Source organism: Mugil cephalus, chromosome 6, assembly GCF_022458985.1.
Source record: "Mugil cephalus isolate CIBA_MC_2020 chromosome 6, CIBA_Mcephalus_1.1, whole genome shotgun sequence".
Lineage (NCBI taxonomy): Eukaryota > Metazoa > Chordata > Actinopteri > Mugiliformes > Mugilidae > Mugil > Mugil cephalus.
Window position 1 is genome coordinate 752862 of NC_061775.1, and position 23231 is coordinate 776092.

General features: G+C 40.4%; 1 protein-coding gene across 7 annotated transcripts in view; it reads left to right on the plus strand.

The window, feature by feature from the left end:
- LOC125009670 (arf-GAP with coiled-coil, ANK repeat and PH domain-containing protein 2-like) overlaps window positions 1-23231 on the plus strand; it is a 75896-nt gene that overhangs the window by 5265 nt on the left and 47400 nt on the right. For 6 of the 7 annotated variants that reach the window (XM_047587820.1, XM_047587821.1, XM_047587822.1 and 3 more), the window contains exons 2-5: window positions 9555-9612; window positions 18754-18873; window positions 19371-19424; window positions 22930-22988. In XM_047587820.1, coding sequence (XP_047443776.1) covers window positions 9555-9612; window positions 18754-18873; window positions 19371-19424; window positions 22930-22988 — 291 coding nt within the window. The remainder of the gene's footprint in view (window positions 1-9554; window positions 9613-18753; window positions 18874-19370; window positions 19425-22929; window positions 22989-23231) is intronic. The other variant, XM_047587827.1, reaches the window with a different exon arrangement.

Consider the following 23231-nt stretch of genomic DNA (forward strand, 5'->3'; position numbering starts at 1 on the left):
CGTAAACCATGCTTTCAGCTTGGAAAAATGCAAAATGCAAAAATGCAGTGCAAAAAATTATGTATTTTTGGCAGCAAACTAGCAGCCTAGTTTTCCACTTGAGAATGGATATTGGATTCGACAACTTTCCTGGCTTTTATTCAAATATGATAGTTGAAAATTCCCTTCAGAGTGCTGTGGCTTTTCACCCCACATTTAAAGGAGCAAATGTTTTACGTATCAGATATGTTTTTATCAAGTAATGTCTTGAAGAAAGCCAAACAACACAAACAAATTAATATTAAATGACTAGCGTGCTATTCATATTGGTATCTTAAGAAGAAATGATCTTGAACTCATTTCCATCAAACTGATCTAAACATATGCAGAACTGAAATGTTAAATCTTCCAAAGAGATTAGTGAAGGATATTTTTAAACCTTGTAGACATCAGCTGTCAAGAAATTGAACTGATTACTGTAATTGACATAAACATTTTCCCCTGTTTTCATTTCTGTCTATCCCGATTGGTTCAGAACGTTTCCCCTTAGTCATTCACAGCAGCTGTTGAGCCAGCAGATCACTGATGCGCATCTCTTAATACAGAACCCAGAGGCTGATGATGGGTGCTCGTAGTGAGATTAGCACTTTGATTAGTTTCCCATGAGAGTCCAGCTGCAGGCTTGTTAGCATGTGGGCCTTGTTACAGTTTGATTTAATTGAGCTGTGGTTCACTTCTATTTAGTGGTTATTAGTAAAGGCAGTTAAGAGCTGTTTGGATGGTGCTACTGCTATGTCGTTGATTACAAAGCAGTTAGTCTTTAATGTACTTTAACTTTGAAGTAGTTGTTTTACCAGAGCGGTGGCAGCTGAAAGACATTTGTAATGTATATTTGTAGAAAAGGTATCAGGAATGAAATTGATTAGTTGATCTGCAGAAAATTAATCAACTGGTTTGCTAAGAAGTAATTTTTCTTATAAAAGTCCTAAAAAATTTCTGGTTGAAGCTTAAACCTGACATTTAAATACTTTACCATTAACATTTTTTTAATTGTTAGGTTGGTTTTTCCTCAGATTTCTGATTTTATTGGCCTGTTGATGATTTGCTGGCCTTCTGATTGGTCTACAGACCACCAACTAGCGCGCTCCTGCCTTTTGTCAAGTCCCAACTTCCAATGTTACTGTTCCTAAGGGCCTGTTCAAACCTTACATTAAGAGTGATTCAAACAAAAACTCGAAAAGCAAATGTAGGTATATATGTAGGTATATACGTGCATACATACACAATGCATAAAACAAACAAAATTATACACTTAGCAGTTTTTGGTTCACATGCCTGAAAAGGAGTGGGCTGAAGTTAAAAACATATTAAATCCCACTCCTTCTCCATGAATCAATATCATTTAATTAATAATTAAACTTCCTTAGTAAATACCAGTGGTGGCCCCTCAGGGCCTGCCAGTCCTCTGCTGGCCTAAAAATATCAGACATAATTATATCTTCCATGAATACCTATTAAATAATACCTTTTTTTCAATTAAATAATCTATTAAATCTACTAAGTAATTCCTAAAGATTCCTTTTAATTACTCAATTAATGACTTAAATTAAGTAAATTAATGAATTAATGAATTTACTAGGGCTGGACGATTATGGAAAAAAATAATAATCATGATTATTTTGATTGATTTTGAAATCACTCAATTGTTGTTGTTTGTTGTTATCTCTCGCTGTTGCCAGGAGCCAGTGGGATATGGGAGTTTGTAAAGAGTGTCCTCAATGGAGGACTGTGTTGCGGTGGCGGTGGCTGACGTTGATGCGCTTTTTTGGGTCTTGTGCTCTCTCAATACTTTGTCATAGACCACTTTATGGCAGAACTTTAAATGGTTAAGTAAATTTGTCATGTTGCTTTGGGGTGCAGACACGATGACGCGACAAACTTTGCAAACAATCTCCTTCTGCTCCACGTCCGACAATTTGAATCCAAAATGTCTCCAAACGACCAAAGTTGTCCTACCTTTCTTTTCAACTAAAGGCTCAATCGCTCGTTCCATAATTGAAATACATCTCCTGAAAAACAATATGTTGTTAGTGTGATTTTTGATTTGGCATTTTTGAGTTCAGCTTTCAACTTTTCAAGAGTAGCCTCATATTTCTTCTCCATTAAATCTGTTGTGAGCTGGAAGAGCAAAAATATAGTTCTGTTGATTTAATAGCTGTTTTGTCACTGCACAATGGCTGAAGGAGGAGAAGAAATTGATTTGGTTGAGGATTTACTGTCAAAATCTGAATTGTTTCTCAAGTTCTGGTGGGCAAAATCAATTATTTATACATCTTTTATATATATTTTGCCATTTTATTAGGTTGACATTGATGCTTCTGCTGGAATGTACCACAAGTGTCCTTGAGGAAGACCCTGAACCCCCAGTTGCTCCCAGTGCATGGTGCTGGTGTGTGAATGTGTGCGCGAATGGGTACATGTGTCTGCGACTGTAAAAGCATTTTCAGTACCAATAGGCAGAAAAGCGCTATATAAAAACACAATGATAACCCAACAAAGATTTTCAATGTGCCTCATGTCCGGGGATTGAGTTGATGGAAGCAGTCAAGCAGTGTACGCATGAATCCAATGCACCATCACAGACAGTGAGATGACCAACACCAGCAGCACTCATGCATCCCCAAACCATGACACTACCTCCACCATTTTTGACAGTAGGTTCTGTACATGCTTGAGATCATGCTTGGCCTGGCCTTCTGTACCAGAATTTGCTTGGGCCCAATGACGCCCGGTTAACCTCTGTCTCTCATTGATCAGGGGCTGGTAGCCTGGTAGGACCTTAAACCGTGATCTAAAAGTTGACGACGTACAGTGCAGGTGGAACACTGGACACCAGTTTGGTTTGGTCACTGTTGTTGGAGCTGCTGTGATGTCATGTGTGTCATTCAGCGGTTTTCCCTGCAAATGCGGATCAGCATGCGGTCATTTCTTGCTGAAGAATGCTTGGACCCTTGGACGCACAGATCTTGGTTTGTCTTCCAAGCTGTTGGCTCGTTGTATTTCTGCATTGTGTATCCAACTGCTGAAGGACTGCAAATGCACTTCCTGGTGATCTGGCGGTAGCTAACCCTTTCTGACTGATAATCTGTATCTTCAGGTGTGTTTCCTGCATTAGGTTACTTGTTTTAGACATTTTTGTCTCTGAAGAACTTCCAAATGTACTGACTTTATATAGACACAAAGCACAGCAACAGAAAAATGTCTTTCACTTTCAACTCCAGCAAGGCATCCCCAGCACAGCAGTATATAGTGAAATGAGACAGCATTCTTTTAAGATCATGGCTACAGTCATTACAGTATTTGCTGTGGCTACTGAATACGCTGCAGCTCCAACCCTCTCCTTAGTCTGTGTTTCCTTCCTGCCACTTGTGTATGTCATAGGAAAACAGAGGATGTACACTAAAAGCAAAATTGACCTCATGTCCAGTCATTATGACACCCAGCAGAATTTCACAAATCCAAGGGTTTAGTAGTGACTTCATCTTGTTGATGTAGTTGAAGCCTTTGAACCTGATTTGGGGTTTTACCACAGCAGGACCCCCCCGCTATGTCACCACTGATTTGCTCTCTAACAATTACAGGATCTACGTCACAGCACTGAAGCTCTCCCTCATTCTTCACATTTCCATCCACTGTAACAGATTTGTAGTGCTGAATTGTTTGCAATAAATAGCACAGATATTTCAGTCCAAGAAAATGACCCCTTCTTATGGCCTTTGATCAGCTGTTGTGGCACGCATTAGTATGTAATTTAAAAGAGCAAAGCCATGTATAATCTTCTTCCTACATTTTAAAATGTTGATTGAGGAAGAACCATTAGAGGGAAGAAGAGAAACGTCAAATGGAGGTCTGGTAGTTCAGAGCTTTTCAACTGTCTGACACATCTAAATACACAAACCTAGTTATTCAGGCTTGCTTTAGGCTAACTGAAGTCTGAAGCAAGTCATTATTGATTTATTTACCAAAAACATGATTGTGGCATTAGATCTGCCACCAATGATTATTTTGATTATCCCTATCCCTTAGTCCACTCATTGTATTAAACGTATAAACATATAAACAGATCTATAAGAAGCTGTTTTTCTTTAAGTCTATAAACCAAAGAGATTCAATTTACTCTCAGTTGAGACAAAGAAAAGCACAGCATGGGCCGTGCAGATTCACCTTCTGGCTTACAGTATCGTAATAGCTGTTCAGATATTGTTTTGTGTAAACTAAATTTAGTTTTCTATCCAGACCAGACACTCTCAGAGTAGATGAGAAAATATCCTCTAATTAAGAAGAAAGTGGAAGTATGTGAAGAGTGGATGATCTTGGAGGGTCAACTTCTGTTGAAGTGCTAAGGTTTGTGCCACCAGCCCATAGAGAAGCCCATTGTGCTCAAAGCTCAAACCTGTTTGACCACATCACCTCATGAATCCACACTAGCTGCTGGCTGGCAGCCACAGATGAAGCAATCTTTTGGAGTGTGGTCACTGAATCACTTCTGAAGAATTACGTGTCTCTATGTTTGTAGATTTACCACTCGGTCTGAACTTTGACTAGTACTAGAAGGCTGGTGGAAACAGCACAATAAAAAATCAAGCCTTTGAGACTCATATTGTTGATGAGGCTCTGTGCAGGACACAGTGATTTATTCTGATATTAGCAGTCTTTTTTAAAGAGCGGTGGTTTGACCAGTCCATCCTTCAGGTTATCAACAAACTGTAATGCTATCTGCAATGTACGCAATGACATACCAGGGAGGAAAAAACAGGCACGCAGCTCTCACAGCGGGTCGACCCAGCATTCCATGTTCAGAGGAGTGATGTTCTTCTTACTAGCGCAGCATGCTGGGCAGAGTAATACAAACCCCAGAAACAAACGGAGCACGCCAGGTTGAGTAATACAAACCCTGGAAACAAACTAGTGGGACATTTAAGAACCGAAAAAAAAGATTTGAAAGAGATTTGAATCTTAATGATTCTGGAACCAGACTTTAGGAACCGGTTCTCGGTGCCCAACCCAATGTAACAGTCCATCAAACCAATTGCAAGAAGTTACAAAGAAACTGGAAACAAAACTGCAGTATCACATTGAGAGGGGAGGAAACTAATGATGCAGATAGTGATGGAATCACTCCAGTGTGACTAAAAATAAAATAAGAGATTGGTTTGGACTTTGAGGTGTGAAAAGTTCATGAACAGAGACGTATTGCATCAAACAATAATTGCATGGTCTGTTTACAATAATATAACACTGGAGTTAGGGGTGGGCGATATGAGGATATTAAAACGGGAAGGATTACAAGGTGAAGACGATCTGTCAAACTGTAGAGATCATGGGATCGTCGAGGGCACATTCTATAAATAGCAGTTATATGCTGATGCACCGATGCACCAGACGTATTATGTCGTCAACCTGATCGACCAATCATAGCGAATTACGGGCAGTGACGTGCTTTCTTACCCACCTTCTTGTTTATGTGTGTAGCGGTAGCCGCATGGAGAGCCATGGCTGAAAGCCAAACGGAGTTGGTCACTAAAAGAAATTCCACTTCCATTATATTTAATTGGTTTGGATTTTCCTTAGCTGATGAAGCGCAGGCAGAAGTTCTGTGCACAGAACAGGTTTGACGTGCAAACCTGTTCTGTGCACAGAACATCTGCTTGCGCTTTCATTTCAAGAGGAAGCATCCCAAACAATATGCTGAGAGCCAAATGGCGAGGGGCCCGGCGGCACCGGTACCGCATGCGGAGGCAGCAGCTAGCGTAAGACCCAAACAGTCAACATTAACACAGGCATTTAACAAAGGCTCTCCGTATGACAAGTCAAGCAAGCGATGGAATGAGGTAATAGAAGCAGTTACCTTTTATCTTGCAAGAGATATGGTACCTTCCAAGACGGTAGAAATCTTTGTTACTACTTTTGCAAGAGTGCACTTTATTAGAATGTTGTTGTTGTTTACCTTAAACTCGATTGTTTGCACATGCAGGCACAACTGTGACTACTTAAAATAAAATCTATTGATAAAGGTTCTTTGGACTAAATTGTCTGTTTTTCATTTTTCAATTTGAGATTGTGATAAAATCAAAATCGTGATTTTATTTTTAAAAAATCGTGATATGATATTTTTGCTTTTATTTTTGTTTTACTGGTGCACAATTATTAAAAAAATAAGTAATTCAGTACATTTATATCTGTTTATTTGTTTTTTTAAAAATAGGAAAGAAATGTTTAAGTCAAGTCTGATGTTGCCTTGTACAAAAGAATGATCCCAATCTTTTCCACAATGAAACTTAACATTTGTTACCCTAAATCCATGCTGTTTTTCTGTATTGGTATTGGATCGGTATCGGGTGATACTAAACCTCAGATATTGATATTGGTATTGGTGGTGAAAAAGGCGGATCGGTGCATCCCAAGCCAAAACAACAGTCAAGACCTGTTCCCTGACCCGAAGGCGCAGGAAAGCAACCATTTCGTTCACCCGGAGAACCCCAACATGCAGGCAGAGAGTCTTGGGGCAAGCAAAAAGCACACCCCAGCCCTACGCCTCTCACGTAGCATTACTCCAAAGAAGAGGGCCCAATCCCTCTCAAGGAACTTTGGTTCTATGTTTGAAGGTGACAAAGACTATATCTAGTCAATAGCACTCGACCTCTTCCACAACCTCCGGCTTCTTCCCTGCCACAGAGGTGACGTTCCATGTTCCAAGAGCCAGCTTCCATAACCAGGATCAGACCGCCAAGACCCCTGCCTTGGTCTACTTGGTCTACAATGCACACAGACCCTTCATGCACGTCTTGCGGGTGGTGGGCCCACAGGGAGGAAAGCCCATGTATCCAGTTCAGGCTGGGCCTGGCCAGACCCCAAAACACACAGAGGCAAACAATTTAGAATCACCAATTAAACTAACGTGCATGTATGTGGAAGGTGGGAGGAAACTGGAATACCCAGAGGAGAGAAGTAAAACATAAGAAAAATTTGTTGAACCTTGATCTGAATGAACATTTACGCAGTCATTGACAAATGGAGCCCCCTAGACTTGATATTTGTTGACAGCTATAATTTACGGTCGTGTATTATTTATGCATATTGTTTAGTTAAATTTATTTGGACTTATATTTCCACTTTGGGCAGCAGTAGCTCAGGATGTAGAGTGATCATCCAATAACCAAAAGGTCCTATCCCTAGTCCGTCTGTTGTGTCCTAGGGCAAGACACTTAACCCACCTTGCCTCCAGACGTATGCTTCCTGGTGTATGATTGCGAGTGAGTGATGTTGGTGGTGGTCGGAGGCTGTAGGCACAAACTGGCAGCCACGTTTCCGTTCATCACCAGGGTGTGACTGTGTGAGCGAAAGAATAATACATACAATACAAGTGTAAGCACTTGGAGCATCTGGAAAAGTGCAACATAAATCAAATGCATCATTATTATTATTATGCATTTCTTGTAGCAATAGTTAACAATGAAAATGGTCATTTAAGCTAAATGAACTGCGGTCCCCTTCCTTCCCTAATTTATCCTCTTCTCCTGCCGGCTTTTGAATTGGTTACTGTCGCGCCACCTATGTACAAATCATAGTCAAACACAGACTTCTTCGACTAGTGCATATTCATTGTCAATATTGACCAATTAGGCTTATCTTTCTTGTTACATGTGATCAATAGTGTCAAATGCAGCACTGAGATCTAACAGGACAAGTATAGAGACAAGTCCATCGTCTGAAGTCATGAGGAGATCATTGGTAACTTTAACCAGAGCTGTTTCTGTACTATGATGAGCTCTAAAACCTGACTGAAACTCTTCAAACAAACATTCCTATTTAAATGATAAACCAACTGATTGGCAACAACCCTTTCTAAAACTTTAAAAATAAAAGGAAGGTTGGAAATTGGCCAATAGTTGGCTTAAACATCTGGGTTTTTTAAGTAATGGCTTAATTGCAGCAGTTTTAAAAGACTGGGGCACATATCCTGATAATAAAGATAAGTTTATCAGATTTTAATATGGAGGTATTAATTAATGGAAAAACCTCCATGGTCCTCCTTTCCTGTTCCCATTACCCACATTGGACACACCCAGGGCCCCCCAAAACTGGTGGGAGATTAAGCAGGGACCCCCTACTTACTATATTTGCTCTCTATTAAACTTGGCCTAGTACTATTTATAAATATACATTATCATCATTTTGCATTCAGTATTATGCTATTCAAATAATACACAGGTTGAAATATTCAGAAACATAAACTGACTTGACACAGACATACAGATGTTGGATTCATGTTTGTGTATTTAAAGAAATTTAAATTTGTGGGGAAAATTAAAATATATATATATATATATATATAAAATGGCGAATCAACCAAAGATTTTGCGGCCATCCATCCATCCATCCATCCAGTTTATTTATAAAGCACATTTAATAACAACCAAGGCTGACCAAAGTGCTGCTCAAAAATGGAAAAAAACTAAACAAAAACAGCAACCAACAAATCCAGCAATATAGCAAAGATCAAGAAGACTTAAAAGCTGTTGAAGATCTATGTTTTAATGGTAATAATTGTTGTCTAGTGTCCAAGGGTGTTGAACATAAGCTCTGTTGCTGTGATAAGTGCCCTTTAATTCAAGTCTCTGTTTTACTGACTTTTCTGCAGAAATGTCCTTGAATATTGCATAATATAATCCCCATATTTTATTATTAGTAGTGGTGCAGTTACTGTAGTCTTGTCTTTTGGTTTGATTTAAGAGAAGATACAAACATTATATACTTATACAACTTCAGAATGATTTTAATTAGCAACTTATTAATCTTTCCAACATTAAAATAAGGCCTCAGTGACATGGTTGATATCAAATAGTAGGGATAAATTCACAGAGGCACTGCTGGGATGACTTGTTTGAGTTTCTGTTTTCTCTTTGGTTTCCTTTTGTTTTCCCGTGGTACTGTGAAGCATGTAGGTTGTTGATCCTGTAGAGAACCAAGCTGTGCCTTGTCACATTTTAAAGTGCACAGTGCCAGACCTGATTCTATCTGCTTCTGGCAGTGCTCTACAGGCGCACTGTATCATGTATTACAAATGGAGTTTCCAGAAGCTGTATTTGTTGAATATGGAAACCTTGAAATTAAATATTTTCATTTAGATTGGTGCACTTTTATGTGAAAAATATATTGCCTCAAAAAACATGTTCAGCAAAATGTTTAAAAAGTAATAAAGCTGTCGAGCTAGTGTGAATTTTCTTTTGCTCTATTGCTGTCTTCAGATTAGTGATGTAGCAACTAGCTATACTACTCAAATTTCTGGTGATATGAAGTGTCAAACGACTACATATCAAAGTTTAGCCTTTTTTTTTTATTGCGGTGATGCATCAACCAACCATACAGTTATACTGTTACACTGAGGACATCCACAGTGCTCCACTGCATGTCTTGTGCCTCTATATATCTCTTCATACTCCTGAATATCATTGAAACTGATACCACTTATTCATGCTTGCATTTCTGCCTTCTTGTGTTTTTTGTTCTCACAGAGCCACCATAGAGGAAGTGGAGGGAGATGTGTGTGAGTTGGAATCCAAGCTTGACAAAGTGAGTACCGCCCATGAAAAACATTGCGTAATTGTTCATTTGCTCCACCATGGTGGCCACAAAGGCCATCCTTTAAGTGGAAAGATACAGATCTGTCCCTGGACTTGTCTCCAGCATATTTGCTGATAAATTGCATTTTGAAAAAAATATTTCTTTGTTACCAAGTTTTAGGGTATTATTTGTGTTTTTATTTTCAAATAGTTCAAAAAACCCACTACAGATAAACAATGTTTTGTACAGTGACAAATGGAGGCAGAAAACTTTTTCTTTCAGCACTTAACCCATTCAGCGATACAGGAGCTGTCTCAACACCGCACTGAAGCTTCCTATACACAGTGGGGCCCCGCTCCTATCACTGCTGAGCCAATCATAAGGCTGCATATTACATGCTGACTGTCAGGTTCCAACAACAACTGGCCGAGAGCCTATTCAGTCCTCCAGAAGCATGCTGCAATATTAGCAATAGAGGGGCTAGCATTGCAACTTCCCATCAACATCCGTACATCCAAGGTTATATAAGTTGTTTGCTTCTCATCGGGGTCAGACATCTCACTAAACATATCTCAGGTATGTTTAAAGTAGAGACTTGAATCTGACACTTTCTCTATCTGTCAAATACACACAAGTATGTTAATGTCAATGTATATTTATGTTTACAACAGTTGCACGGCCACTCTACTGTTGCACATGTTTGATATAACAAAAATGAATATTTGAACTTGTGTATTATTTGTATAGCTTGATATTGAATGCAAAATTATAGTAATAATGTATATTTATCAATAGCACTTACCTTAATTTAATATAGAACACATATAGTAGGTAGGGAGTCCCTACTTAATCACTCATCAGTTTGGGAGTCCTAGGCCTGACAGATGTTGAAGACCCCTGCTCTAGAGGCTTGGGTGACTGCCTGTGCTGTGTACACTGTTCGGATTCTGAAAGTGGGAGCCGTATGAGACACAACCCATGCATATCACTGTCATGGTACCACAGGAGTGGCGAGTTGAGCTTGCTCGGCAAGCAGAGTTTTAGCGCCTCATTGTCTCTCTTTTTCTCCTCACATCTCTTATGCACGAAGTTGACTGCTCCTGTGAAGAGTCCCTGTGGGACAACAGGGGTGTCAAGGAGCTCCTGAAGAACCATGAGGCCAATAGCTTTGATGGCCACCTTATGGAGATGGAGAACATGGTCCATTATGATACAGATTTCTTTCCAATCTGGTTTCTTGGTCACATCCTCCTGCAGTGAAACTTGGAAATGGTCTGTCTTGGATGGAAGAGGCTATGGGTCCTTCACAATCCAACGAAGAGACTCCCATGATGGGGTGCTTCTCGCTGCCTTTCCATGTCTCATCAAGTAGCTCCGGGAAGACTGACTAAAACTCTGTTTTTGGGTTTTGGCAAATTAATTTGGCTGTAAATCTGCATCCACCTAGCTTGGCCCAGGTGTCAGCCAAGTCCTCGGACATATACGACCCTCCCTGTGGTTCAGCGTCTTCACACAACCTTGGGTTTGCTCCCGAGAGCAGCGAAGCAGTTAATGAGGAAAAGCAGCACAGTTGTCAGCACAGGTATCCATGGTTAGTTAGAGGGTTACAATGGTAGGAAGTCTGAGAGTTTAGTAACAAGCTATTGGGGAAGACAAAGCATAAATATTTTCCTGGCTAGCATAGAAAGGAAAAAGAACAACGTATTGCTACCTGCTGGTAAAGCTAACTTGTATTTTGCACAGATAGCTTAACAAAATTGTTGCTATTTTCATCAACTAAATTGTAACTTTAAGGTTGGGAGCAATGCGTAGGATGAATGAGATGTGCACTAAGATCTATGGACAGCTCAGCTTAGGACAGTTGTCTGCAAGGTTCTGTGAGAACCTTTAATTAACAATTAAAGCTATGCCAGCCTATTATATAGGGGCAAGGTGTCAGATGCTCTTGGCATAGATACCACAGGGCTAATCTATCAGGACTGGCATAATGTGATTTGGACTTCTGGTGAGGTCATGCAAGAGGTGTTCCCATAGTGAGACGGGAAACAAATGCTATGAAACAGAATCCCTATTTTTTAATGCAAATAAATAATTCCTGCCTTGGGGGTTCTTTCTCAGTTTTTCTCTTTCTCATCTTGTGGTGTGATGATTTTACATTTCAGTTCATCTCTGGCATTATGTTTATATGAACTAAACCAACCAGACAATGTAAATCGGCATTTGTACATTGTCCCATTAAAAGTTGTAAGTGTGTTCATGAACAGAGAGTGAGACCTCGAGCTTGGAAGGACCCAGTTCATTGTTCCTGGACTTACAGTCTTAGAGAGTCCCACCCGCCTCCTCACCCCACCTCTGTGACTCAGCCACGGCCTCACTTCCCCTCTTGCTGTGGAGAGGAAGGATCTTCTAGAGAGTGGGTGTGTGTTGTGTGCGTTATTATGGGTGTAATAGAGTGTGTATTTTTTGAATGTGTATGTGTTGACTTGGGTGGAATCTTGTCTGAAGAGAGCAATGTTCAACTTTTTGTGGAGCTTCCTACAGCAACTTCCTGGCCAGTACAAGCAAAGCCACACTAAATTGAAAGTCAAAGAACTTTTAAAACAACATAAACAAATTACATGCAAATGTGGTTCAGTGTTACAGATTACAAACTATTGAAATTTGAATTAAGAACTCCATTTGTGGACAACTGTGATTTGATTTTATTCTGCGCATGACATGACTCTGTGAAGATGTGAATTGAGTGGGTTACATTGCTGAGATGTTGAAAGTTTGCTGCCGCATCATCTTCCATTTCTCTGCAGTGCTTCGAACTCATCTGCTGACGGGAAATGCCAAAAATCACCATCGTCCATTTTTGTAGAAGCATTTTTCAGCTGGCAAAACTTTAATGAGAAGCGCCAGCACTAGTAAACGTATTGTTAGCATCAGCAGCAATAATGGAATCCATCTGCAGTAGCCTGATGCCAATTTCTAATTTTACATTCATATCCAGATATCTGTTTTTAGAGAATACATTAGAAGTAGATAATTCCCCCCAGGAATGTCACCAAAGACGCAAATAACTCAAATATATGTACACCTTCATTACTGCACCATAAGCTCAGTTGCCAGTGTTTTACCTTTTTTTTTTTTGGCACACCGATCAGGCATATATCATGCATTATAACCACTGATAGGTGAAGCAAATAGCAATTTTGACAATTCAGTGTTCTGCTGGGAAACATTTGGATCTGTCATTTGTTTCAATGTTAGTTGGACATGTACCACGTACCTAGACCATACCAGGTGTCGTGATGTAACGATCTGTTTATAATCTATCTTGACACAAACCGGATACCTCGACTGCAAGTTTGTAACATTTTGCTTTCTGTGGCTCCGCAACTTTTCTTTATATCCACAGACAACAGTAACCATAGATACTTTGACATTCCACTCTGGAGTTTCAAAATAAAAGCATACATGGAACATTACACCAGGCACCTCCACCCCATAGCAATGACTCTGAGCAGCCATCCCCAGCAGGACGCAGCCTGATACAGGCACACACACAAAAACTGTAAAATGATTGAGGGCTTGATCCGTTTATATTTACTTTAATGACAACATAGACATGTTGGTAATCCACACTAGATGCCATTAATTGTAATAATAATAGATATCAAACTCGTTATGTTATTTACTTAATCTTAAATTACTAAATCAAATATTATGACATTAAACTTAACCAAGGCACTTTCACAATCACATGATTTTCAGTTAACATACATCTTTCTTTCTTTCTCTTTCTCTTTCTCTTTCTCTTTATCTTTATCTCTCTCTCTCTCTCTCTCTCTCTCTCCAAATAAATAAATAAATAAAAAATTGAGTCCTTCTTTTTCTCAAATCCCCACAAAGGCCATATGATTGACACATCAGTGTCTGTCTACAGGACTAGCCTGTTGACTGGTCTGCACAGTCATCCAGCTCTGGTTCGATACTGTCCTGATGTCTGTGCAGGAGTGTGAGGCTTGTGACCTCTTTCGGACTAGAACAAACAGTCCTGTGCTCTCAGCTGATGAAAGAAGGGTGTCTTGGGTAGGTTGTGAAGACAGATCTGCCCGGAGATGGTGGCAGTTCCGCCTCAACACTGCTCCCTGTGGTGTGTTGATGGTGTATGACTTGGGAGTCACACACTCTTTTGAAACAACTGCTTGTGTCACCCAGGCCTTTTCCTGATCCAACTTGGTGAGATAGGTAGGATTAGGATATAGCGTTCTCTTTTGACTGACTTATTTAGTTTTGTCAGGTCAATGCAGATTTGGTCTGTACCTATGTTCTTCTTCAGGACTGGTACCCTGGGAGCGCATCATTCAGTAGGTTGTGTCACCTGCTTAATGACACCATCCTTCTCCATCCTCTGTTTTTCCACTTTCACTTTGTGTACCATGGGAAAGGGCTACAGCATCATCTCTTAACTTGAGTTTGACTGGTTCAGTTTTTAGAGTAGCATGCTCACTGTGGGTTAGATGCATTTCAACTCATCTACTCGCCTCACCAAGTTCATCCTTTGACAGGGCCCAACTGAGGAGATTATTGACTCTATGTCCACCTGTTAATGGATAATCTTTTCCTTTGTGTCCTTGGTCTTGCCTTGTTGTTGCTGTTGTGGTTTCCAGTTCATGCTTTTGCGTTAAAACTGCACCTCCTGTACTGATCCCGCAGGAGGAGGAGGAGGTTGTGCCGCAACCTCGCTGACTGTCTGACAGTCTTTATTTACTGCGTCAGCGCCAGGTCCACCATCAGCTGCAGACTGCGGGAGAGCTCTTTATCCAGTATTCGGATGACGATGCGGTTGCGGATATTTTCCTCTTGAGTTACTCCAATCTCACAGTCCTCTGAGAGATCATCTCTGTCTTCTCATCCGGCTGTTGGATCCATTGATAAAAACATGCTTGTTTGTGGATAACATTCCTCCTCGGGAAAAATTAAACAGTAATGGTCTTGCTCTCATATAGCGCTTTTCTACCTACCCAAAGGTACTCAAAGCGCTTTTACAGTCAGAGACACATCCACCCATTCGCTCACACAAGCACACACACATTCACACACCAGTGCCAGTTGCACTGGGAGCAACTGGGGGTTCAGTGTCTTGCTCAAGGACACTTCGGCATATGGCACACTCAGGGGATCAACCGTTAACCCTTCAGTTCATGGACAATCTGCTCTACCTACTGAGCTATAGCTCCTGTAGTTGTTTAACTGGTCCATAACGATGACGTCATGAAGTCATTGCAGTCCTCCTCTTGAGCAAACGTGAATGACTTAAAAATGTTTTCTGCCTCGTTGCCCACGGCGTAAATCAGGCAGCTCTCTTGTATTTGTCCCTCATCCTTGTGAAGTTTTGTTGCGATTCTGTATCTCTCGAACCGTTGCTTCCACTCAGGCCACTCCGTCGGCTTGTCAAACGGTTAAACTTAGCCATTTCTTTCCTTTTGGCCGTCTGTCTTCTTACTTTATCTCTTGGTCGTTTGTTGAACTACTTCTGACACCATATAAAATGATTGAGGGTCGGCTTGATCCGTTTATATTTACTTTAATGACACCGTAAACATCTAAACAAATCGGCATAAGAGAAAGCGTCTTCCTAACCAAGGCAATAACACACCAAGGCAACTGCTCTGCGTTACAATCTTACTGTTGCTGTGGCAACATTAGTTCCGCTACATAAACTATACAGTGGGGGAAATAAGTATTTGATCCCCTGCTGAATTTGTAAGTTTGCCCACTTCCATAGAAATGATCAGACTCTGGTTTTTATGGTTGTTTACTGGTTATGGGTATAGACAGAATATCAGTCAAAAATGCATAAAAAACACACAATCTAAAAGTTATAAATTGTTATGTATTTTATTAAGGGAAATAAGTATTTGATCCCCAAGCACAACACAAGTCAGTACTTTGTAGAGAAACCTTTGTTGGCAAGCACAGCGATCAGACGTTTCTTGTAGTTGGTCACCAGGTTTGCACACAGCGCAGGAGGGATTTTGGCCCATTCATCTTTACAGACAGTCTCTAAATCCTTCAAGTTTCTTGGCTGCCTCTTGGAAACTCGGAGCTTCAGCTCCCTCCACAGGTTTTCGATCGGGTTAAGGTCTGGAGACTGACTAGGCCACTCCATGACCTTAATATGCTTCTTCTTGAGCCACTCCTTTGTTGTCCTGGCAGTATGTTTTGTGGTCATTGTCATGTTGGAAAACCCACCCACGAGGCATCTTCAGTGTTCTTGCTGAGGAAAGAAGGTTTTTGTCCAAGATGTTACAGTACATGGCTGCATTCATTGGCCCCATAATGCGGTGAAGTTGCCCTGTACCCTTTGCTGAAAAACAGCCCCAAAACATGATGTTTCCACCTCCATGCTTAACCGTGGGTATGGTGTTCTTTGGGTCATACTCACGTTTTTTCATCCTCCAAACACGGCGGGTCGAGTTAATGCCAAATAGCTCAACTTTGGTTTCGTCAGACCACAGCACTTTCTCCCAAGCCTTCTCTGAGTCATTTAGATGTTCACTGGCAAACTTAAGGCGGGCCTGTACATGTGCCTTCTTGAGCAGGGGGACCTTGCGGGCACTGCAAGAGTTCAATCCATAACGGCGCAGTGTGTTGCCAACTGTTTTCTTGGTGACGGAGGTCCCAACTGCTTCCAGATCATTAACAAGCTCCTGCCATGTTGTTTTAGGCTGCTCCCTCACCTTTCTCATCATCATCCTCACTCCATGAGGCGAGATTTTGCGGGGAGCTCCAGACCGAGGACAGTTGATGGTCCTTTTATGGGTCGTCCACTTGCGAATAATGGCACCAATAGTTGTCACCTTCTCACCAAGCCTTTTGCTGATGGTTTTGTAACCTATACCAGCCTTGTGCAGGTCTACAATCTTGTCCCTGACATCTTTTGACAGCTCTTTGGTCTTGCCCATGGTGCTGTAGAAGTTGGAATGTAAGAAACTGATTCTTAGAGCAGGTGTGCTTTATATACATGACGAGTTAAGATCAGGAGTATTGGTAATTAGTTGACTGAGCACAGCTGTGTGCCACATGCGCACCAGCCAATCTGTAGGAGCCTGAATTCTAAGTGAATTGTTGGGGATCAAATACTTATTTCCCTTAATAAAATACATAACAATTTATAACTTTTAGATTGTGTGTTTTTTATGTATTTTCGATTGATATTCTGTCTATACCCATAACCAGTAAACAACCATAAAAACCAGAGTCTGATCATTTCTATGGAAGTGGGCAAACTTACAAATTCAGCAGGGGATCAAATACTTATTTCCCCCACTGTATATGACAAAAAAACGTTTAGGATCAACTCAAAAAACATGAAGAACGGCACATGGTGTCTACCTGAGTCTTGTATCACGAAGCAGGATTACGGATTTAGCAGGTAACTTCAGGGTTAACCCTGGGTTTCCGGTATCACAAAGTTGGATTCATTCTTATCGATGTACGTTACCATGGTAACGGCAAACGGCAAACCTGCTTTGGGTCAAGGTAACTTTCAGGATTTATCTGAATCTGCTAAAAGGCTCCACCCACCAGCCAATCAGCTGTTTGGGAAAGAATCACGTGCCCTTTCATTGAAGACCCGATTGAGATTGAAGCCCAAATTGCGAGCCGCCATTCATTCAGGCCAACAACTTGATGTATTGATTTGATGTAATTGTGGCATCAGCTTCCAACTTTATTGTAGCCCATGTATAGAATTTAGAAATCCAACTCCATAGATGAAATGATGTTGTGCTTGGTTTGTCCCACGTTCTTTTTACTCTATCTGGCTACATCTGGGGGAATGACACTAATTGTCATACACGCAATTCATCTATGCTGCACAGTGATTGGGATTCATGGCTGCGTTAAATGTCCCACGTTCTTTTTACTCTATCTGGCTACATCTGGGGGAATGACACTAATTGTCATACACGCAATTCATCTATGCTGCACAGTGATTGGGATTCATGGCTGCGTTAAATGTAAATTAATTGAGCCATTGATGTGTAATTTACGCATTTATGCAGTCTGCAATCCTTTGCCATGCCACTTGGCGTCTCATCGATGTAGCCACAGTGTTTGAGTAAGTTTTACTTTTTCTTCAGAAGCAGAATCAGTCTCCTCGTAGGAGACATATGCTGTCCTTTTTTCTGGCTGATCAGAGCTGATGATTGTGATTGGTCTGCTGCCATGGAACCCGTCCTTTATATGTGCGCGTTCACTGATTCACAACAAGACAAACCCGCTGTAGGGAGTTGTCCAGATTGTCAATGTTGTGGATAGGTTCACCTGGATAAGTTGCAGTAAAACCAGATAAGTTGAGCTCGCTTCATGATACAGGCCTCTGGCCTCTAAATTCCTTAGATCTGAAACTGATCCACATCAATGCATAGAACTCATAGGACCCAAAGACCCCCACTAACAACATTCTGTTGCCAGACACCACAAAACTTTGTAGTTAGACCAAACCGTACCGTAAAGTAAAGTGTAGGTTTAGCTTTGTCTAATGGAGCATGCAGAGTTGCTGCTGCTGTAGTTTTAGGTAAATTACATTTTAAATGAACCACCTACAATTTAAATGTATCACCTAACCAAAAATGTTCTAAAAATCAAATGGTGCATCAACAGTAGAAGTGGTGCGATAACAAGAAGAACAAAGTCTTAAATATTTTACTTTTAAAGTTACCCTTTGCTTTCTCACCTTAACCAGTTTATTTAATGATTTTTCACTTGCTAATCATTGAGTAAAGTTGCTTAGAATTACTTTGATTAGTAGAGATATTTAGCTGCTCTGATTGCAGATACACGTTCAGGTTATGTATATATCCTTTGTGGGAGCAGATGGAGAATGGCCAGTTTGTTGTGAGCTTATGTAACCTGGAATTATCTTTACCCCCAATGAGTCAGAAGGGAAATAGAGGCTGTTGTAGATTACTGAAGAAGATCCAGTATTTGAGTGTCAGCCCTCCACCTCCAGGTTACACCAATTCCACAATTCCTCAGCATTTTTTAGTAAGAGTCAAATGACATCATTGGTTACATTTCCTATTCACTGAATTGGCCTCTCCTAATGCTTTTCTAAATTTCTAAATATTTCCCTCTGCTTCCTTCTGTCTCTAGTTAGTGAAGTTGTGTATTGGGATGATTGATGCTGGAAAAGCCTACAATGCAGCTAACAAGCAGTTTGTTAACGGGATCCGTGAGCTTGCCCAGCAGTCCACCAAAGATGATGTCATTGAGGTAAACACAAAATAATCTTGTTATATCCCGATAGAAAATCTGCAGTTTCTTTACAGCCCTTCCTGTTTGCAAACACTACACTTTTCTGTATTGAGCACAGCATTTCATCCTTGATGCTGTTACCAATCAGTCAATTTATCAAAGTGTTAGTGCAACCTCGTACTGTCCACTGAGTCGTGCGGTGGCCAGATGTTTAGTTATTTCATATAAATTCTGCATGCCTAGGCAAGCACTGCCTCTTGCTTCCTTAGGTTTGAAGTATGCATATATTTGGAGAGAATAATTTAGATTTATTTCCCAAAGTGCTATTGTTTCGTAGCTTTCAAATTTTTAGCTGTACCTGAAGAGCTTGGATTTATCCCATCTCTTTGTGTTTTAAAGCAGGCCTAGCTGCATTGCTCCCCCTGTACTATTTTACTTTCATTATTAGATTATAAAAGTACATGGACACCTTTTTTCTACTTGTCTTCATGCCTGTCCTCTTTTTCTCTTTACAGTCCAGTCTCACAAAGTTTGCAGAGAGCCTACAGGAGATGATCAACTATCACACGGTATTATGTCACTGCCATTTGAAACTGGATGTATTGTCATTATTTTTTCCATTTGACAGCTGTGTGATGACAAAGCCCAGATGGGCCGAGGGTCCAGAACAGCTCTTTAACTGTCTGAGCTTATATTTAATGGTGGGAAAGAGAACAGCAGACTAGACAGAGTAGAAGCATCAGTGAGAGGAAGAATAGCTTTTAGAGCCTCACCCTAGAATTGTCCATTTGCGTATGAATGTGAGTAAAGTGAGTAAGAAGCAGCTTTCATATCGCTTTAAGAAAAAAAAAAGGTGACGCAAAGTGCTAACTTAGACTTAGACTTGGACAGACTTTAATGATTCACATGAGAAATTACTTCACAGTACAGCTACGTCACAGTAGCTTAGTTGCACATGAAAGAAACACTCTTAAAAGCCACTCATAAAAAAGAAAGATAAAATTAAATAAGACTGGTTAGAAAATAAGTATGGTCTATTGAAAATTGTGTAATCAAAACATTTCAAATGAAAAGGGATCCCTTTACCTTTTTTCATTTAACCGTGATTGAGATGTCAGCAAAAGTTTGGGATGCCTTCATGCCTTTCTACTTCAATAAAAGCTTACTTCTACCATTATACAAGTCCATAGAGAGACCTGTTCGAGTCTCATAAAATCTTTTCCCTGCATCCCATGTGTTGGAGTCTATTTGTTGGAATAAATCATGCAGTACTAAAGAAAGCATAGTCATCGTCAGTTTATTTATGATGTGTTTGTCATGGCCTTAACAGCTGGAGCACAAGAAGCCATTCAAGGCCTCAGTAAGAGTAACATATGTGTTAGCCTTATAAGTTATATTGTGGGATATTTCCAATGCACTCCACCAAACACATGACTGCTAATGGATCTTAGTATCACAGATTTGATAATGTGACTGTTTTTTCTTTCTCAGAATTCCCGTAGTTTGACTCCTTTATTGTCAGTCTTTGATGGGCATTAAACCGACAATCAAAAATTACAGACACAACTGTTTGTCCTCTCATCAAAACAATCTCGAATGCAAAGAGGTAGCACAGGATGAGCTAGAGGCTCTTGCTCTACAATGATCCCACTTGTCAAGTCTTGTCTCTATTTGCTCAGCATAACATGTCCAGAGTCTCGAGCCAGCATTATGCTGTCATTGTCATTACTTATTGTTGGAATAAGTGTCTAAAGCAAGAGTTACTGCTGTTTGGAATTCAACATTTGTGGTATCTTTGGGCTTTTATAATATTAAAGACATCACATTTGACTTGGAAGAAAAAAATAGATAAATTGGAAGAAATAAAATAAAAACAACAGCAATTCCTCCAAGTCTCACTTGATGAAACCCGTCTTCAATGGCGAGAACATTACCCAAATAATTCAAGGATTCCTACGGCCTCTGCGACCGCCACAAAACATCACTCACACCTAATTATACACCAGGGAGCATACACCTGCAAGGTGGCTTAAGTGTCCCAGGATACTTTCTGTAGCTATATGAACGTCTTGTGGGTGGATGGCAGCATGTGTCAAAGCAGCATTTAGTTAGAATATAAGTGCTGGTAAAGAGGACTAAATTTTTTGCAAATTAAAGATGTCAGGGTCAAGAAACAAGATCACTCCAAAGAGTATTTAGAGACACATTTTCTCTTGTTGGTTAGTAGTTCTGTAACTCTAGATTTGCAAGGAATCTGGTTTACCTAACAATGTCATGCGATTTAGAGCCCCCCTAAGTCTGTGTTTCATGTGTCACATTGGCCCAGGATGAGCAAATTCTATGTTTTACTCAAATCCATGGTTATGATGCATCTGTTACCTTCCACTTCACTACATGTCCAAGGACATTTTAGAACTCTCCGCTTTATGACAACTTTGGCTACTTTAGAAATTCAGATTACTAATAATAGAAATGTTTATCTGATAAGACTCTATTGATTCCAGGGGGAAAATTATGAACTATCTGGCAGTATTTAAACTGAATAAATCACTAAATATAATCCTACACATCAAATCTGCTGCAACACGTGTCATCCATTTTATCATCTTCCGCAACTTTGTTTGTTGGTTTTGAGCTGCTTTCTGTAAAAGGGTTAGCAACATCTCAACTTAGCACCTTAACATCTGTCCAAACTTAAGTGACAATAGGAATAAAAAAAGATGCAAAACAAAACTTTAAAAAAAAATTAAACACTCCCACAAATTGCAGAGATGTGGATTTACACTGGATTATCACAGAAAGTCCTGTGATGGTTTCACTGGGAGAAATATGGTAATATGGTATAGTTTACATGTTCTCCCTGCATCTGTGTGCATTCCTCCCACCGGGTTAATTGGTGATTCTAAATTGACTGTAAGGTATCAGTGTGGTTGACTGTCTCTCTGTGTTAACCCAGTACTAGACTGGCAATCTGTCCAGGGTATACACCGCCTCTCATCCAAAGTCAGCTGGGATGGGTTTAGTCAGACTTGGAGTCAGACTGCAACTTTGTCAAATAAAATCCTTGCTAGTAAATTAAACATTGTATGTCCTGTTGACTGATTTAAGAGTTGCAGTGTGGTCAGACTATGATGACTCAACAGTCTTTCTTCACCAAGTCCTTCTATTGGCTTATTACACTAGTGCTCAGCAGCCACAGGCCTACGACTGTTACTCATCCGTCATGGAGACTGTGGTCATATCAGCTGACTGCTCCAGAGGTTTTTGCCACTCAGTGATCTTTCAGCACATGATCCTCTCAAACACAGTGCTCAATCTGTTTGGCACTGGTAGCCTCTCCCAGCACACAGCTCATATTATCTAGTCTGACTACAAAGTTGCATTGAAGCCTTATTTAAAGTTATCGTGTGGCTGTATTTTAAGCAAGGCTGCAGGTTAATGAGGGTATGACTCACATGCTGTTATAAGCGAATCACGTCAGTTCTTGTGTTTATGTCTTTATGAGGGGAGTTTACGAAGTCAGCTTGTTTGTGTAAATTTAGCTGCTTAATTGCACCCTATGATCTCAACAAAAATCCTACTCTGAACTGACACTGACTAGCAAATTATGCTGTGGTTTGAAAAGGAAATATACCTCATCTTCTACTACCGCTTATCCTCACTAGGGTCGCAGGGGTTGGAGCCTATCCCAGCTGTCATTGGGGTAGGCGGGGTACACCCTGGACAGGTCCAGGGTGTCCAGTCCATCACAGGGCCACCACATAGACAAACAACCATTTGCAATTTAAAGTCACCAATCAGCCTAACGAGCATGTCTCCGGAGGTGGGAGGAAACCGGAGTACCTGGAGAAAACCCACGCATACACAGGGAGAACATGTTAATTCTACCCAGAAAGGCCTGACCTGGACTCGTACCCCGACTTTCTCACTGGAGGCATCAGTGCTAACCACCGATCGGCTTTTTAAAACATTTTTTAGTCATGTTCATTAAAACAATTTAATATTTGAATTGTCAGTTTAGAAAGATTTTTTCCCCAAACATATCTGTCTGTAATCGCTTTTCTTTCTTTGCAGATATTATTTGATCAAGCCCAGCGATCAATCAAGACCCAGCTTCAAACGTTTGTCAAAGAGTGAGTATTATTTATTTTTTTGTTTGTTTGTTTGTCTGCACTTTCAGAGCATGGCTTTAATTTAGATTTTAGTATAGAAGCTGGAGGCTTTGTGTGAACAGAATATGAGGACACAAAGGTGAATAGAATTTTTTGTTTAAATATGAACCTCACATCTTCCTGTTGCAAACGTCCTACCAAATCTCCATACGTTTACGCCTGTGATTGGTCTTTGTTCAAATGACTCAGTGGCCGGACAAGCAC